This window comes from Anoplopoma fimbria, chromosome 20, assembly GCF_027596085.1.
Source record: "Anoplopoma fimbria isolate UVic2021 breed Golden Eagle Sablefish chromosome 20, Afim_UVic_2022, whole genome shotgun sequence".
Taxonomy (NCBI): domain Eukaryota; kingdom Metazoa; phylum Chordata; class Actinopteri; order Perciformes; family Anoplopomatidae; genus Anoplopoma; species Anoplopoma fimbria.
The window spans coordinates 16,204,317-16,224,269 of NC_072468.1; the positions used below are offsets into that span (position 1 = coordinate 16,204,317).

General features: G+C 40.9%; 1 protein-coding gene across 1 annotated transcript in view; it reads left to right on the plus strand.

Annotated features, from left to right (window-relative positions):
• Window positions 1-19,953, plus strand: part of kcnn3 (potassium intermediate/small conductance calcium-activated channel, subfamily N, member 3) — a 45,714-nt gene that overhangs the window by 13,259 nt on the left and 12,502 nt on the right. Inside the window, exons 4-6 of the mRNA XM_054621310.1 lie at window positions 11,072-11,368; window positions 13,557-13,678; window positions 15,694-15,835. Of these exons, the coding sequence (XP_054477285.1) occupies window positions 11,072-11,368; window positions 13,557-13,678; window positions 15,694-15,835 (561 nt within the window). The remainder of the gene's footprint in view (window positions 1-11,071; window positions 11,369-13,556; window positions 13,679-15,693; window positions 15,836-19,953) is intronic.

A 19,953-nucleotide genomic window follows, 5' to 3' on the forward strand; every position in this document is an offset into this window, starting at 1 on the left:
TTGGACGCAGTATGCCTATAATTGAGATATCTACTTTTTCATTACATTGCCCCTTGAACTTTGACGCTCTTGCTTTTATATCTGGAGGCTCCAAGTTGGTCTATCTGCAGGTGCACAGTACAACTGGATGCCGACTACATGTTACACTCTTGAAACGGTCACAGTTTGGTAGGTTCAGGCAGAAAAACTAATTGGTTAGGTAAACAACACTGTTTAGGTTGAAATAAGTACATTAATCCCAGAAGTTATCTCACAGGGTGTGTCTTGTAGTAAAGTGGATGTGTCGTGTAGCCTTCGAGACTGCACATACACCGTAGATAGCGTCATACTGCAAAATGGGATTGCAGGCAGTAAGACATCCTGGTATTTTTGGCATTTGACAATGGGTATTGGAACATACTAAACCTCTTTCTGGCATAGTAAATTGTATGGTAGTATTGATATTACATTACCTTTGGAGAGAGCCAGGCTAGCCGCTTTAAGCTAAGCTAAACTAATGAACTGCTGGTTGTAGCTTCATATTTAGTGGAGAGATATGAAAGTGGTATCAATCTCCTTGTATCACTCTTGGTGAGAAGGCATATTTCCCAACATAGCGACTGCTTCTATAATGCCTTCACCTTTTAGTTTAAGGGTTGTTGTTTTCTTCAAATATTTAAGCAGAGGCTCATCTGAGCTCTGTCCACAGTGTACATTAAGTTGCCGTCCCTCAGGCTCCTGAGATAGACCAAGAGACCCAGGTGTGTGTTGGCTCCAGCCAATTAATGACTGTAATGAGGGTCTTTGTGGGATTGGCAAAACAGTCTGCATTGCTTAGCATCGAGTACATACACACTGAATGTTAAATACACACTCAGCCAATAACAACCCTGTCATTCAGCAGATGAATCGACACATAAACATGAAAACACACACACTCAAGGCACACAAACACACAAAGCAGCAACCTCTTGTACAGCTGAAACAATCAATCAGAAATGCTTTCATGCTTCTTGATATCTGTTTTTCTGTTTGTCATTTCACTAATATAATGGTACCACGGTCATTTAGCCGGGGTTTTCATCTGTAGCCATTTGCAATCGATGCACATTGACTATTTATGGGAGCCTTGCGGGAGTTGGACCCAATGAGTGCCCCCACACCAGCTATTACTCCCACCAGCTAAACCACTGAGCAACACTCATCCATCTCACCGGATATTAGTTTAATGCAGTGGCTTTTTTTTTTTAATACATCACAGCTTGGATGTTGCTGGAAATGTCTATTATATTTCCAGCGGGTCTGTGATGGAGATTCTGATGCATTCTGCTCTGAGGTTTAGGTTTTCCCTCTGAGGATCAATAACTAGATGGCCGTTGCTTATTCACTGACATACACAGGGGCTGATTGACTGGCAATCAGTCTGTAATGGGCAGCCGCTGTGTATTAAGTTTCAGGATGATAAGAATGTTTGTGTATATTGTTAGGCATTCATTGATAAAAAAGCCCTGGTTTCTGCTCACAAGTTTGATGTCACATACAGAGTCAGTCATCCTCCCACGCACACTATGGCTGCAACATGTGACAGGCACATTAACACCGTCAGGATAAGACAAAATGGATACTGTAAGGCCGACAGAGAGAAAAGATCTTCAGTTAACGTCGAGAAATGGTTGCTTTTGATTAAATGTGTTTGGGAGTTAGGGTAGACGGGCTGTGGAGGTATATGGGGGGGTATCACAGCGGGGGAGGTGATGTTGGGATTGAACCAATTATCTCTTTTGATTTTAAGTGAGGACGGTAATAATTTATAAGCATTTTTACCACACAGCAGCACACAGCTTTAAAGGATAATCTTGGTCTATTACTGCTTGAGTATTCTTTTTTGTCCTTTTGGCCATCATTGCTATTGGTCATGATAACACTGTACTCACAAAGATTTGCTGAAATCTGGGATCACACTGACATTGCAGTCAGATAATCAGGTTTCAACAATTTTGTGTAACTGCAAAGTTGAGCACACCTGCAAACTGAAACTAAGGCTTGGTTGGAAGTTGAAACAGCAAGTTTAATACATTTTACAGTTTTTGTTTTCCAAATATCTATTTTTCTAATTAACACGATGTTATTATAACCAAAAGTAATGAAAAAGAACTGAATTATAGTAAACTGGAATTATCCTTTAAACGCGTTATTGAATGTTCCTTAAACCTGCAGGTTACATGTCTTTGGTTACTTGGTGGAAGCAGAACAATGATGATATTGTAACTTTGTTAGCAAACAGTTGTTTATGTACATATCCAGCAGTTACGGAGCAACTTTATACATGGGGCCCATAGAGCAAGCGCACCAGCGTTTCCTCTAAACCCGACTCCCAGCCCTCATTTCAGCTCTGTTCTCTGGCTCATTTATGTCAACAGAGGAATGTAAAAATAACTCTGGATTAAGCTACTAGTACAATTACAATTCAAAGACCTAATGCTTTAAATATGGGCCATTCAAGTGTTTGTACTGGGGAGTTGATTCACATCAAAAAATGATCCGCTGAGTTACAGACATCTCTTTCCCAATGTAAGTCTATGGGGGAAACTCTTTTTGGGCCCCATTGCATCACCTGACCGGCTGCTATTGGCCACTATATAATATTTACTTCAAAGCTCTGCGCTCTTTCCTGGGGCTTGAACACAACCTACGTTTCCATTTACCTTGCTAGTTAGCAAAACCACAAAAGGCAGTGTTGCACACGTCATTCGGTCTTCTGCTTTGGAAGCAGTGATAAACAGCCTGGCTCTGTCAGTGATGGTGTGCAGCATCCTAGAGTGCATGCTTTCGTATATGTAGGCTACAACTACACCTACAACCATACACATGTTTCATTAAATGCATGTTCCTTTTATTATTCAGTACCTGCCTGCTGGCGCCGAGCCCCTTTGCTTAGGCTATAAACATGAGCAGCATAAGAAGTGCCAGTTTTTCTCTGCTTTTTATGTTGGATTTTGGCTTCAAACGCAAACACACACACCAGGAGCTGTGCAAAATGAAAGGCATTGTTCAATAAAGATCTCATTCTCAGATTATGACACACTCTGCCGGAGCATTTTGCCCAGCATGTAACAGGATATTACATGCACGGACACACAAACTTATACACACACGTGCACGCACACACACACACACACACACGTATAGGCTACATTCGCACATAAAACGTTAGAGATCAGAATGATCTTATCGGGTTTAGCTGGCATTAATACCACCTTTCTCTCTCTCACACCGATCTCCATTTCTCTCTCTCTCTCTCCTCATGTCTTTTATCTCACAGTACGTTCTGTTTACCACCATCAGTGTGCTTTGCTTTTTCTTTCTTTTTTCTTTCTTTCTCCTGCTGCTTCTTCGTCATTATCCGATTAGATCTGTCTCCTTTCTCCTCTACCGGGCCTCAATTCAATTTTGTTGTTGAGTTTCACATCCTTTCTTCCTGACTCCTCTCCTGCCTCGTTACTCAGCATTCAGCTTCTCACCTGTACCCTTCTCCTGTTGTACTTTAACACTCGCCTACTCTTCTCTGTGCCTAAAAACCCTCACTGTCTGTTTTGTTTTGTTTTGTTTTTTTTTTATCTTTTCCCCTTTTCTCACTTCTTTCTTCTCTGCCTTCCTCTTTTGAATGTTTCTCTCCTCTTCCTGCTTTCTTTTCATCCTCATTGTCTCTTCTAATCTGTCAGGGGACAACTCAAACCAATTGTTCTCACACAATCTAGACTGTATTGAATTCTCTGTAAATCATCACTTATTCACTGCCATCAAAGAAAATAATTTGAGTTCTTGTAAATTGTTGACAGTAATTATCTTGTTATGGAAGAGATGAAATTGTTCTCAATATAAACTAAATGCTGTAATATGAACTCAAAGCAAAAGTGTGTTTAATTTAAAGGGTTTTGTCACAGTGAAAAATGAAAGGGAGATGAGAAAGTATTAATTAAAGTGAGGACATTGCAGTTTTGTGATGTGGCCAGTCAGCTGAGCCAAAAATTAAAACAAATGACAACTTGGAACATAAAAAATCGTCTGTTCTAACTTTCTTTAGTTTTCTCTATTTTTGGATTAAATCAGTGAAACACAAATTAGCACATTGCTAAATCCTCTTAATATTTGACAGTGAAATATTTGCTGTTGAAATACCCAAATGTTAAATTTTCACAGTTATCAGTCATGTTTCAACATTTTACTTTGATGGCTTCTGATTCTTACCAAATTTGATCAAGCCTGTCATGTTCTCTCGGTTGTTCTCAAATACTTCTTTGAGCAAACTAATCTCAAGAATCCTCCTTAAACGTGTGCCAAATGCAGCTGGGGTTCTGACTGTAACAAAAATACATTATCCCTGAAATACCATCTCATCATCACATATTACCAATTTATCAGATTGTATTAGTGGTGTGGCACAAATGGTTCTAAGACCCATTACTATATTATCTTTCTATTTTCGGAGGTACATAAATGTGTTTACAATTCTATTCAATACAATTATGATAAACGAATTAGAGTGTTTCCTAATAGGGATTTTCTTCATTAATACAATAAATATATTCTTCCAACTATTTAATAAATCTACATTTTGATCATCAGCCTACAGCTATTCCATATGTTCATAATCAGTGATCATAATAATACAATGCTTATAATTCAACAACACAAAAAAAGAAAAGGAATGTACTTTCTCTTCTTTACCTCGTGGGAGAAATAAGCCTGTTTTTGTCCTGATCATATCTTGGACCTTGACAAAAATGTACAATTATCAAGGGCCTGTTTAGGTGGATATTGGTGTGTCAGCTGGTATTTCCAGCTCTGCTGTGCAATTTGCATAAAAGCACAAGATTGGACTGCAAGTGGCCATCGGACCCCACTGGCTCTGGCTCAGTGAAACATTTCTGACATTTCACTTGGAAGCAGTCTAAAATTAATCATTTCAGTTCTTAACAGAACAGTTTGTTCCTACACATCTACAGGTTGAGACGTGTGTTGAATTAAGCAGTTTAAGATTTTTTCTTATCAGTGGTTGTATTAAGATTTCTTCAGAGAACAATGAGTTGCACTGGTTTAACTGAACTCATGTTGTCCTCAAAGGGAAACACACATAAACATCTGTTAACAGGTGTTGGGGAGTACATGGGTACAAGTATCAAGCTTCTTGTGGCTCCAGAGGGAGCTGCATGAAGTCTGCCTCAGATGATGTCACTTTAATCAGCGTCGGTTGGTTCTGAAGACTACAAGTTTGAAAACAAACAAATAATCTGTGGGCTGTGGTGTTAGAAGTGAGTTTACCAGACCTCCCTGACAAGCTCCTCACCTCTGCTTGAGGCTCAAGGCTACATTAACACATCCAAACCTCTGAACTGTTGGCTGTCAAGTTGCCTTGTGGGTAATGTGGGTGCACGGTTTTTATATATATATATATATATATATATATATATATATATATATATGCATGAAAATTTTAATTCTCTCTGATTTTAAACCTATTTTAAAACTGTCCATCATGAGTGTGACAGTGTATGAGTCCAATGCTAAACTAGTGGGGTATTCTTTAAGATATATCAGATGTTGTCCTTAAATATACATTCACAAGGGTTTTGAGACAGAGAAACTTTAACCAGACAAGATAGATTATGTTGTACATTAATTATTGCTGTATTTTTCAGGTCATATTTATTCATTTCATACTGTGTATATACACTACCCATTTTCTCTACATAAGATTTTGATAACCATTCTCTAGAAACACTGACGATAAAATACATTGCCGTTACAGACATGATTGTAGTAAATTGAACAGTGTTACCATGGTAACAATACCATATTCCTGCTGGACTGTGATAAATCATTTTGTACCTACTTTAGGAATACATTGGATAACTTTCTTCCAAGTGTAATATATGCAAGACAAAGTTAACATCTTACAGAAATTTTAGCTCCTAGTAGCTCCTTAACTCTGCAACATCAACATAAATCCTTTTCATGTGATTTTGTAATCATGGTTTCATCTCGCACTTAAGAATGTGCTCATTTTATTTTTTTACCTTTTGAGTTTTCTCTTTGTTTGCTTCTTTGTAAGATTGCATCTCTGACTCTTTATTACTGTGTTTAGACAACTGATGACAGATGGAGACAATTATAGTGCAGATATTATTAGAGTTTGAGCAGAGATTGTTATCACCACCATGAACTCAGGAGACATTTTGAGAGAGCTGTGATTGACTGTCCAATCTGTGAAACCACACACCATTAGTTTGAGTTAACATTGTACCCGAGTGAATGAGATTGGTCAGGAATAATGGAGTCTGAGGATTGAAATATCATTGGTCTATGATGAGCCAAGAAAACCCTCTAAAGACAGCTGTAATGATGAACCACAGATTCCAAGTGGCCCTTTGGCTCATCGGAAAGATTAATTATGAATACGGCTAAAATCAAGCTAAATGTTTGCTTAAAAAACTATCTGCAGATAGTGTTTAGTGCAGCATCACCGGACGTCCATGCATGCACATTCATGTGTGGGATGTGCTGGTCTTTTGTGCTCCCTAATCGGCCAGCTCACCAGTGGCCTTCTCTTTATTTCTTCACACACACACACACACACACACACACACACACACACACACACACACACACACACACACACACACACACACACACACACACACACACACACACACAGACAATGACACAGGCACAGACACAGACACACACACACACACTTCCAACAACAAAAACCTGAATGAAATGATTCATTTTTGCTCATAAACTTGCAAGGAATTCAGACTTGAAAGGCAAAAATTGAATTGTTGTTGAAACTAATCAAATAGAAACTCTCAGGGAGTGTGTGAGAAAGAGATATTTCTCCATTCCATTAGTGCACTTTAAGCATTGGTGAACTTTGTTATTCAGTTACTTTTAGAGGATTTTAGAAGCAGTCCATTCATCAAGAAGACACCAGCTTGGCACTCTCAGACACTCAAGGCAAGCAGATGGTATTAGGAAAATAAAGTGAGCACTAGTTTTCTAAAAAAGGATTGTCTCCTTTAGTGAACCCGCAGTCGTGAGATATCTAATACTTTGGACAGACATTTCATGATGTCATGTTCTGCAGACTCTGCATAATGTACATCCGCCCAGGGAACTGTAATGGAATAGATAACGAGAGTGAGGTATAAACCAGCATCCTCCTTAGACTGTAGACATGAAAGAAGCATTTCACCCGCTCATTTCAAAGAAATGTTATCAGATGCAATTTTTGTCTTACTAGCCTCTGGCCATTTTTAGTAACAGTTTGTTTTTTGTATTTTCACTGAGTGAAGGAGATTCCTGGTCTCAAGACACCACTGGTGGAATCCTTTCTTCACTCTCTCCCAGTTGCTATTTTTAGACTTTCTAGTTGAAAACTAGGCAACATCGCTCCTGCACGCATCAAAACAGTGAACCTTTGCCTACCTCTCACACTTTCCAACACTTCCTTTTTCACTTTCCTCTGTTGTCGGTGTAGAAACAGTCGTGAGGGTGTTCCCCTCAGAGCTGCAATGACAGTCAAGGAAAGCGTGTTACCCTCTCTGCATATTCACGTATATCTGGGTGTGTGAAATTATTGCTTGAGTGTGTCCCAGTTATTTTCTGCCTGCTCCAGGAATTTCCATGCTGTAGGACCTAGACAATTAACCAGACATGTGACTATGTGTGTTAAAGTATGTGTGCTAGCTTTTCAGTGTTCGCTCTGTCACCGTGTTCTTCAGTGATTAGGGCCGTCTCCATTCCACACTCAGGTTTATTTTATTTTTTTCACCCCTTTGAAATGCCGATTTGAGGCTGATTTGCCTACATCTACCTCTTTTTGGAGAGTCTGTGCTGCACTCATCAGGGCCGTCTGGATGTGTGTATGCATGTGATGTGTGTGTGTGCATGTGTGTAAAATTGCTGGCTTGGCAGAGTCTGGCCAGCGCTGCGTCTGGCCAGCGCTGCGTCTGGTTCCGTGATGAGAGGTATCTGCAATCGGGGACTTGACACGATTACCAAGATACGATGGCCAAGGGCACTGGAAGGGGTCGAGGCATGGGTGGGTGGATGGATGGAAGGAAGGCTGGAGGGGAAAGATAGGGGGGTGACAAGTCCAACCGGCAGGTTGCAGATGTAGAAGTAGGGGACACTTTAGGTGGAGAGTCTTCTCACCCGTGAAAAGACCTCAGCCCATCTTTGCTGCCGTCATATTCACACATTTATACTTTTTCCTTTTTTGCCTCCATACTCTCCCAGAGGCCTGCTTTATGTTTGTCTTTCCTCTTCCTGTTTCTGCCCTTCTTCTGTCTTGTCCGCTTTCTGTTGCCTTTCACTGTCCCTTGCCCTTTGCCCTGTGATGCCACGTTTTGTTAAAATTAAGAAAATAACAGAAGATTTTCCCTGTGGGTTTGTTCTTTATGTCCCAGTTTATTTAGCTTTGCTGTTCCCTGACCTTCCTCCCCTTTCTCCCATGATAAAGTTGACAGTTTTTCTGTTTGAACTCCCTCACACACACACACGCACGCACACACGCACACACTTTTCCTCTTCTCATCCCCTCCTCCCTCATTCCCTCCCTCTGTCCTAGTCATGTAGGGCCAGTGGCACTCACTCACTCCCATTGACAGATGACTTTCCTAATGGAATTTAATTATTTATCCCTTCCTCATGGCGATTTAGCCAGGAAAAGACCAACAGCAGGAGCGCGAGGGAGGACAGGACAGGAGGGGACCGATGGGTGGAAGGAGGAGGAAGGGAGAGCCGCTCATTTCCTTCAGTGGCAAGAAACTGGATCACCTCTGTTTTGATTTGAAGAGATGTCATTCAGAGAGAGGGAGGACGGGGAGTGAGGGAGGAAAAACAGGGAGGTAGACAGAGAAAAATGAATAATGACTGGTTTGCAGAAAAAAAGCAATGTTCTGAAGTGTGAATGAATATACATCAAGTTTTGGTGTCCTACTCTCTGCTCAAACAAGCACACACACAAACTTGTTTTTGTCACTTATGAGAAAACTGTGTTGACTTGTATTAATTTCATTAGACTTACCATAACTACTATCCTAAACCTAATTTTATCCATAAAACAAGTCTTAACCCTTAAATTCAGTGGCTTACATCATGGGAACCAGCATTTTGTCCCCAAATAGGACGTCAGTCCTTGCAATCTGACGGCTAGCGACTAGTTAATGTCCACAAAATGTGACTACACACACACACACATATAAACCTTTGCAAGTGTTAGACAACCTGTCTGTGCTTTCCTCTCTGTACCTCTTCACTCACTGTCACACACCTCTCCCTCTTACTCCCCATATCTCCCTTTTCTTTCTTCTTGCCTCGTCTCTCTCACTGCGTTTCTCTCTTTTTGACTCCCTCTTGCTCCTACTCTCGCTCTCTCTCTCTCTCTCGCTCTCGCTGGGGATCCTAATTAAGCTTGGCTGCTCTTTGATGTTGTCGCCTTGGCAACAGTCACCATGACGAGGCTGGGTCTGCACACTCTCTCTCAAACTCACTCAGGCATACACAAATACACACAAGTACAGTACACGCAAACACACAAACCGACACACACATGCACGCTCACTGAAATCATTAAAGAATACAGGCAGCGTTTGACCCTTGGTTCAAATGAAGGCTTACACAATGACTCAGGCGTGTGCGTAGGCTACATATGTGTGTGCACACATGTTGACTGCGTGTGTTACAACAGCAGAACAGGGGAAACACTTCCTGCTGAGCGAGATAAAGATAATAGATGAAACATGTGGTGTGTGCATCCAAAGGTGGGTGAGGGAGTGGCAGGGCTTCAGTTCGCCTCCCCCGCTGACAGCGACCAGTTGGCTATGACACAAAACGGCTGGCCGCCATGCACGCTTGTTCTAACGTTTGACCTGTAATCGTAGTTTTTTGTTATCCAAAATAAATGTTTGTGTGGGCCAAAAGCCCTTGAGATGAATCATGTGGTAAAGAGCAATTGTTAGTACCGGCTGTTTCTCCAGGCAGCAGCATCTGGTTAACTCTGCTGATTTACAGCAGGGGAGTTCCTCGTTTCTCTCACTGCGCCCCGGCCTTTCTTTATAGGATGATGTGCCTCGCTCTCTCTTTAACCTTTTCTGTCCACTGCAAGAACCTCCTGTGAAAACATTTTTATTAATAATTGAGACCTAGAAATGTAATTCTATTTTAATAATAGCAATTTCACTGCTAAATCGAAATCGAATCCGGTTTCCAATGTAAACCAATCAAGTTAAATTCTTCTTTATTTATATGAGGTACTATGTTTTGTCTACAGAAAATCCCTTAAAAACAATTTCTCTGTGCTAGAAACAGGTTGAAATCCTCATTATTCTACTGCCCTGGCAAAAATACTGGCACTTCCTGAAATTTACTGACTTCCTATCTTTATCTCCTCATTTCCTCTGCTCTTCATCCATCTCTTTCCACTGCCTCTCCTCATCAACCACATCTCCTCCCCCACCCTCCAGTTCCTGTCAGCCCCATAAGGAGGATCGCCCCTGTAATGAAACCTTGCTCTTATCACTTCCCTATAACAACAGCTTTGGCAACATTATCAAGAGTAACCAAAGCAATTAGGAATAAACACATACATACAGGGACAGAAAACGCCAATTAAAGTAACGATGTTAGGCACGTGCTCATGACACTGAGAGAAATATAGTGGTGTTGTTTTTGTTTTTAAATTGTGATTGCGATCATTAGCAGCAGGTTTTGCAGCTTAGATGACTTTTATTTTAGTAAGAGTTCAATTCAGTTTATTTTGGAGTTGTAGGTTACATAAAAATGAGCCGAATCACTGAGTAGAGACTGAATAGATTACTGATTAGATGGATGGTATTTTACATCTCAGGAAAAAGACATTTACTCTAAATTGCTGCTTGTTCCTTTAATCAAAAGATCAGTCAGCTGTACTGATGAGTGGACTGTGCCAGCAGAGGATCACGATGAAAAGTTTGCACAGTGGCGCGTTAAAAATAAGTGTAACTCCTTCCCTCTTGTAACTCTGCTCATGTCCTTCCTGTCCTCGCAGCTGTTTGTCATCGATAACGGAGCCGACGACTGGCGCATCGCCATGACGATGGAGAGGGTTCTGCTGATCGCTCTGGAGCTGCTGGTGTCTGCGGTGCATCCAGTGCCAGGGGACTTTAAGTTTCAGTGGCGGGCGCGGCTGGCCTTCTCATACGCGCCGTCGCAGGCCGAGGCTGACCTGGACATGGTATTGAGCGTGCCCATGTTCCTGCGCCTCTACCTCATCGCCAGAGTCATGCTGCTGCACAGCAAACTCTTCACAGACGCCTCCTCCAGAAGTATAGGTGCCCTAAATAAGGTCAGAAGGGTTTTGTGCTTGTCGGTGTGTGTATGTCCCCAGTGCAGTTAAAAAAGTGTGGTTGTCAAAGCTTTTGCGAGATAGAGGCGAGGGGGGTTGTTGTTATTGTAAAGGTATTAAGGTCAAGAGCTCTCTCATCGGAATGAAATCTGTGTCCACCTTGTCCCTTTCATTCGTTGCCTCTATCTCTCTAACTATCAAGGCCTTCCTTCTGCTCAGTCCTTCCCGTCAACCTGTTTCTTTTCATCTACCAGTTCAAATGCCCTTCCTCTCCATTGTTATCACTGGAGATGGAGACTTAGATGTAAGCTGTGGTGGATCTTTTCATAATACAATGTGAGATGGGAGCATGAAATGAGAACAAGATATTGCGTACGGTTCAAATGGAGCATGACAAGGACTCGAATGAGATTGCAATACCAGTGCGGAGAAATGTGCGCAAGCCGTGCAATAAATGATTGTCGCCACGTTTGTAACGACTTCAAACGATAAACACATTATTGTAAAATCAGGAAGAAGGGATGTAGCGTGTGGTGGAAATATGCAAAGTACAAAACGGAGGAGGAGAGGAGGACGGCGGGAGAGATGGAGTAGATTTTTAGATGAGTAATTTAGCGGGTTGTGAGTGTATCTGTGATGGCACAACTCTGACCCGCAGGTTACAGTGATGTGGAGGAGGTGAATCTGCCACTGAAATGCAGCTCGAACACAGCAACTCATTTATTACATTACATTACAGTCATTTAGCAGACGCTTTTATCCAAAGCGACTTACAATAAGTGTATTCAACATAGGTATTCAAGAGAACTACTAGTCACCAGAAGTCATAAGTGCATCTCCTTTCTTAAACAAGCATCTAAAAGCATAAACCAAGGAAAGCAAATTACTACGAAAACAATAATTGCAACAAACTAATACGAATACAATAAGTGCTACAAACTAATTATTATTATTATATTCCTTTATTGATCCCCATGGGGGAAATTCAAGTGTTGCAGCAGCTCAACTACACAGACACAGACAATAAATACACATACTATACAACAAAATAAAAAAATAGAACAGGAATAATACGAATACAATAAGTGCAGCGTACTGATACGAATACAATAAGTGCAACAAACTAATACGAATGCAATAAGTGCTACGAGGAAGGCTCAGGGTAGTACTTCATGAAGAGGTGAGTTTTCAGCCTGCGCCGAAAGATGAGCAGCGACTCTGCTGTCCTGACGTCAGTGGGGAGTTCATTCCACCACTGTGGGGCCAGGACAGAAAAAAGCTGTGAGGTCGATCGGCCGCAGGGACCTCTGAGCGACGGGGCAACCAATCGCCCTGAGGCAGCAGAGCGAAGTGGTCGGGCGGGGGTGTAGGGCTTGACCAAGGCCTGGAGATAGGAAGGAGCTGTTCCTTTCACTGCCCTGTAGGCTAGCACCAGAGTCTTAAACTGGATGCGAGCTCTTACAGGGAGCCAGTGTCGAGAACGGAGAAGGGAAGTTGTGTGGGAGAACTTGGGGCGATTGAACACCAGACGTGCTGCAGCTTTCTGGACAAGCTCCAGAGGTCTGATGGCCGACGCCGGGGCTCCGGCAAGTAGTGAGTTGCAGTAGTCCAGGCGGGAGATGACCAGAGCCTGGATGAGCACCTGCGCCGTCCCGTCAGTGAGGAAGGGGCGAATCCTCCTGATGTTGTAGAGGAGGAATCTGCAGGAGCGTGTGACCGATTTATCAGCTGCTTAACCCTTCCAGGGCTCAAACGTTGCTCTCAGATCATCCATCTGCCAGATGTTGATGACAAATGAGCCACGGATAAAAACTACACTGAAATAGGCCAATTACTCAGAGACACTGTATAGCTTGACCGGAGTCAGAGGGTCGAGCCCCGATCTTGACTCCAATTACAGTTGAGATTCTCAGAGAGCTGCCGCTATCAAAAGCTACTCAGAAGACTAATTAGTAAAACACCAAGTCTAGGTGGGAAACGGTGAACAGGATGAGGATTCAGAGCTACGCAAAACTAACCCATGAGTTGACCCATTTTGTGTGTGTGTGTGTGTGTGTGTGTGTGTGTGTGTGTGTGTGTGTGTGTGTGTGTGTGTGTGTGTGTGTGTGTGTGTGTGTGTGTGTGTGTGTGTGTGTGTGTGTGTGTGTGTGTGTGTGTGTGTGTGTGTGTGTTTGTGTGTGTATTGCAGGTGCATTTTAACACCAGGTTTGTAATGAAAACCCTCATGACTATATGCCCCGGGACGGTGCTGCTGGTCTTCAGCATCTCTCTGTGGATCATCGCTGCCTGGACCGTACGAGTGTGCGAGAGGTCAGTGCTGAGGCTAGTTGAATTCGATTTGTTGTGTTTTTCAACATGTGTGTGTGTGTGTGCTAAAGATGGAGTGACAGACTGACGGAACGTGAGTGGACGGGGAATTCAACTGAGAAATTAAATTAAATTGGCAGGAAATATAATCTGGGACATGTGTGCAACATGAGCCGTCTTTAGACTTCAGTTTATGAGGCTTTCTCGCCAGTTGTACACTTAATTTAATCCAGGCGATGGAGTCATTACATCCTTTGTCCATTTTGTCTCATAAATCCACAATATAATTGTGTCCTGAAAGGCAACACTTCATTATTTAGCACACTATGACAACTATAACTTATCCTATTAATGACTGTAGTATAATTATATATATATGAATGAATGATTGATAACATAGTATAACATAGCCAGAATCACAGTACACTATATGATATGATAAACAAATGCACATGAACAAATCCTTACAGTATGGTATTACATTCAAATTTTAAACTGTTTATACACATATAAAAAAGTAATTCACAGGCCAGTTTAAGACTGTTTATGAATTTGTTCAGAACATATTGAGTTTAAAGGTTCATTTTTGACCTTGGACATAATAGTTTGACAAAATCAAAGGAATAGTTTGATTGACATTTTGGGGAATAAAAGTGCAAGATAAGCAGCCAGCAGGTAATTAGCTTAGCTTAGCATAAAGACTGGAAACAGTGGTGATGAGAGGATTTTGTTACCCTTTTTTAAAAAGCCAGGGTACAATTCTTAATGCTAGCCGCTAAGCTAACCAGCTGCTGGACTGTGGCTTTATAGCTAAAAGATAAATATAAGAGTGGTATCTATATTAAAATAATAAAGTCCATTCCCTACATTTCTCTCAGGCCTTTCAGATGCATCTTCATAAATGGAGGATGTTTGCTCAGTTGTCATTGAGAGGGAAACGACATTTATTCATGAAAATACTTAATTAATACATTTCATAAATAACTATAAGAAACAAATGCATCGTATATCATAATTACTACTGTGTACATATATTTAATCATTGACTCATCATTTGGTTACATTTACAAATTACATCACGGATGGAATAATAGTTGTTGACATACAATAATGAAAACTGAAAAACGAACACAACTATATGATAATGTGTTGTTAATGGTTTGATAATTGTTTATTCACTGGTAATAGGTGCAAAACAGGGGGTTAAACTGAAATCTTACAGAACATTTTTATGTTCTCAAAGTTTTTTTGGGACATTATATGAAAGTAGAAGGCAGATGCTCAAATATGAAACAGCTATTGACATAATTGTCTCACTGCTATTACCGTTTTCCAACGGGATATCCAATTGTGTGCCTACATTAAAGATTGATAATCAGATTTTATGAATGATGTATTATTATTGATGTAACATCAAGTGGAAATCAAAAAGTGACCATCCCTTTTGCCAGTTTAAAGGCTTTTAGAGATAATCAGGGAAATATGGAAAAAATGTCAGCTGGTTAATTAGCTTGATTAGATGCAACATAGCCCAGCTGCTGGGAGGCCTTTGTTTGGTTTACATCCAAGTTTAATTGGCATTTCCTCTCCAAACCAAATTATCAAAGGAAAAATCAGATTCAATGAAACTGCTTTAAACATGGTGAAAATTTGTGAATTTAGAGAGTCTCTTTAGGCTTGGAAATAGAGTGCTCAGAGCAAATGTCCACATCGCCAACATTCAAGGCTGAACTTTACGTTTATAGTTTTTGTGAAAACAACTTTGTGTCAGATCTGCACCAAATTTGGTTGCTATGGCAACAGTCTTGTGCACAGGCTTGCAGGATTGACGGCAGCAAGAGCTGCTGTTTATGTGTTGTGTTCTCTTTCAGGCAAAAAAGAAAGGTCACATGTTTGAGGTTTGACGCCCACATTTGCAGACAGGACCAGTTGGCCAATGATGTTGTTTTTTATTTTTTATTTATGTATTTTACTCTTGACTGACTTTATCCTCTGAACACGGACGGTGTTTCCTTTAGGTATCATGATGCCCAGGATGTGACCAGTAACTTCCTGGGAGCCATGTGGCTTATCTCCATCACCTTCTTGTCCATCGGCTATGGAGATATGGTTCCTCACACTTACTGTGGAAAAGGAGTCTGTCTGCTCACAGGAATCATGGTCAGTACATTTCCTCCCTCTCTTCCTCTCTCTCTCTCTCTCGCTATCTTTCCCCTTGGCGCTGTCCTTTGCCTCGTTCAAAGGTCAGCAGATTAGAGAGCATGCTGTCATTTGCGAGAGAAATTTTGCCATTTGTGTAATTTGGGCAATCCTCCTTGAATTAGCCCGCATCTGTGCTTCTGTGTGTTTAGGGTGTGTAGGCGTGCAAACAAGAGCATAGGGGGTTGTGTGTGTGCATGTTATTCCCCTGTCTGTCCTCATTGCATAATGAAGGTCCCACCTTTCAGTGTGCCATGTCCTCCCACTCTCTCTCTCGCTCTCATTTTCTCTTTGTACCACTATAGCGCTCTCTAGTTCTGTCTCTCTCTTTCTATTTATCCCTCTATCTTTTCCTCTCCGTCCGTCTCTCCTTCCCTGAGGCCATGTGTTTATTTCTATCCACCGTCCATCTGTTAGTATCAGTGTATAAGCTGCCGACTGCTCCTCTATTTGCATAACTTCACAGGTGTTCTTCCCTCCTTAAACTATTCGGTTCTTCCTGTCTGTTTCTTTTTTGTATTACTGGTCTTTTCTAGTTCATTTATAGCGTACTTTTGTTTAAGGAAATAACCACATGTTTTGGGGCAATTTATCCAATTGGTCAATTAATTTATTACTGTTGACTAAACATTGACACTACTTAATTTTTGTATTTCATCACTTTAACATACGCTGTTTTTAATAATTGGACAAAATAAATGTTAATTCAAATGTAAGAAAATTCAAATTTTTGTATTAGCCCTAAAGCTAAATGTTAAGTAAATTAAAATGTCAATGTAAATGTGCCCATAAGATTGATGACTTTTTCTTATTCTTTAAGCTCAGGAAAGAAATAATAGGGCTCAATATATGATAATGACATGTTACCTGGTGAAATGTATCTCATAGTACACGGGGGGAGAAAAAGGGGAGAGTACAGTGAGTAATAGAAGACTGTGTGCAGCTAAATACATTAAATTGACTTCACAGTGGGTGCTCTCCTGAGTTGGGGATAATGCAGGTTTTTAACCTAATTGCGTAGCAATATTACTTTTCTGAATTACAGACTCTCCAAAAAGATGAACAAGTCTGCATGAGATATTTGAAATGGCATATTTTATTACCTAGATATTGCAATAGTAGGGCTTTTTTTCCTTGTTATGTTTTTAAGAACTGAGGGAGTCATTGTGCATAAGCTTTGATGTTGGCAGTAGCGTAGCTGGGCTTGTTAAAATTGAAAAAGAATAAAGGCAATGTGCTAAATACAAAAGAACGCTACTTTACTTTTATAAAAGCAGCCTCAAACAGTTCTCAGGTCAAGTTACATGGTAAGATGTGATAATGGCTCAGTGATTATAAAAACTGCAGTAGAGCTTCTGAATTGTTTTCGTTTCTTCGGAAAAATAAGACCATAAGCTGCTAAAATATCATTTTATATTCCATTTCCACACTTGCATCCTCAATCCTGTTGATATGTTAAAGTGTGCCTGGAGTCAAGTAGCAAACAGGGTTGAAGCCAATGTAGATGTGCCATTATGCAGTTTAATGACTTGATTGTCAGAGAAATATCAAGAGAGCAAATTCAGAAAGCCCTCAACATAACTCTCAAAATCATAGGTCTGTCAACATTTTAACGTTAAGTTACCTCACTTAATGTAATTACTAGTGTAATTTTGCAAATTATTTAACTTTTAGTCTCAGTAGTGTGAGTGTGCAGCACTGTCTGGATCATGGAGTCACAAAGATAATTTTGGTGTCTATATACAGTATTTCTCACTGTGTCTGTCCAGCATCCCTGTATTTGCCAACTCACCTACTTTCTTTACTGTATAGTCCATTAAATGTGTGAATAAACACATTCATGCACAAAGACACACTGACAGACCCCCATTTGCTGGATGAATCATCCAATCAGTGTTTTGGAGTACAACCTTTACTGTAATGTAACACACACACTCACAAGGACACAAACAGGGGGGTGGATGCAGAGCATCCCAAGCCCACTGTTACAGACTGCATCCTCCACACAACACTAACACAGAGTTTGACATGCACTCTTAGTGTGACTCCCCCACACACTCTCTCCTCTCCTGTCACACAAACACTGCTCTCTTCAAAAGGGGGTGTATTTTCGTTGATCATCAGAGAGGGAATCAGCATGCAGGTAGACGGTGAGGGAGACCAGGGGGCAGCAGGTCATGGGAAAGCAGAGCGGGGAGAGAAGTGAAAAGAAAACATTTAAAATGGGTCAAAGGTGGAGGGCAGAGAACAGGATATGATTATTTTTTTCTCGCTTGCGAATTATTGTAATGAGTTTCTATAGGAGAAACTCTCAACGCCGTAACTATGACAACACATGAAGGCCAATAGTGTTGGAATATACCACTGCCCCGAGGCTAGCTGGGGGTGGGCCAGGTGTTAGTGTGTATTTGTGTGTCCTTGTGGGTGGGTGGTGGGTGGTGGTAGATTTCCACAACATGTTGATGTTCTTATATACATCAAAAAGGTGTGAGTTGTCTAAATCACAATATCTGTATTTCATTCATACATATACCCTCCATTTAGCATTTATCGCGGCATATACATATTTGATAAATGGTTTCTAACACATTATAATGTAGTTGAAAGCAGATAGTGTTGAATGTATTAATTTGTCAACAACTACAGTAAAGTTCGCGTATAAACAGATCATGAATGACAATATTTTACAACAGTTATAATTATATAATATGTCTTCATAGGCACAGTTATATATGTTAAGATATCAGTGTCTTATATCTGCTTACAGCTCCATTATAGTGTATCATAAGCCATTTTTCAGCTGTTTATATACTGCTCATGAATACCAAATGGGGTCAGGGGTTAAAGTAAAGTGATAGCGTATGATTGTGTGTTTGGTTTTGTCTGCAGCCTCTTGATATACTGTAGTTCTGGAAGGGTCATCAGGTTGAAGAGATGCAAAGTAGCTGCCATTTCAAATCTATTTTGTGCTTATGTCTGCCTCTAAGTGCTTGTACGTTGCGCTCTAATTGAGCAAATTAAATGTCACATTTTTTTTTTTCTCTGTACGTTCCTGCTGACCTGTTTCGGGGAAACTATTTTCCACTGCTTTAGGCTTAAAGAGATGCAGTTTTTACCTGGAGTGTGTGGATGTTACACAGAAGCACAGATGGGTGATTCCCCATTTCCTGACAGCTAAGTAAATTGCTGCACGGTAGTGGAGGAGGCGACGGAAACCCGGGTGTATGAAACAAATCAAAGCAGCACAGCCATCATCAGCCGTGTCACTCTGTGGAGATTGCACAGGGAACCCTACTGAAATCAAATGGATGCAGGCATATACACAAACAAACTCTCTAGCACATACACACACACATTCAGCCTGCAATGACAAACCAATCAACACCCCACTGTTTGATGTGAACGCACACACATATACACAGTTGCACATGTGCGCGCCTGCCCTTGTACATACTGTACTGACGCAATTCGTCGAGTGCTCTTTTCCCTAAAGCACAGACATGTATGAACGCTCGAAGGGTTTTCCATCGGCCCTCATCATATTTTATTCATAGTTTTTGAATAAACACAAATAGAGTGGATGAGTGTATAGACGTGGGCACTCATGCCCATTTGTGCATAACATTTTACTGAACCCAGCCAAAGTTATTTTTGCTAAACCTGTGTTGTCATTCAAGAGTGTGCACGGTGGAGTCTTGGCTATTTCTTACACGCTTGAAAACCTTGCATGCTCCCTCGCCTTCGCTCTCTAACTCACCATGTTTCTCTCCTTATATCTTTTTACTCTCTCTCTCCCTACATTTTCATTTGACACTCTTAATCTTAATTTGTTACTTATCAGGAAATAAGTGACCTCATTAACATTGCCTGCTTCTCCATCTTTCTCCTATTCTGTGCACACACCCTCTCTCCATACACCCTCCATGTTTCCTTCCTTCCCCATTTATATTTACTCATAGCTCTTCACTTTCTTTATCTTTTTTTCCCCCTAAGTGCTTGCCCCTTCAGAGGAACCCGTGAGCACTCAACAGCTCCATTGAAAACAGTGTCTAATCTTAAAGTTAATTAAGTCTGTCTTC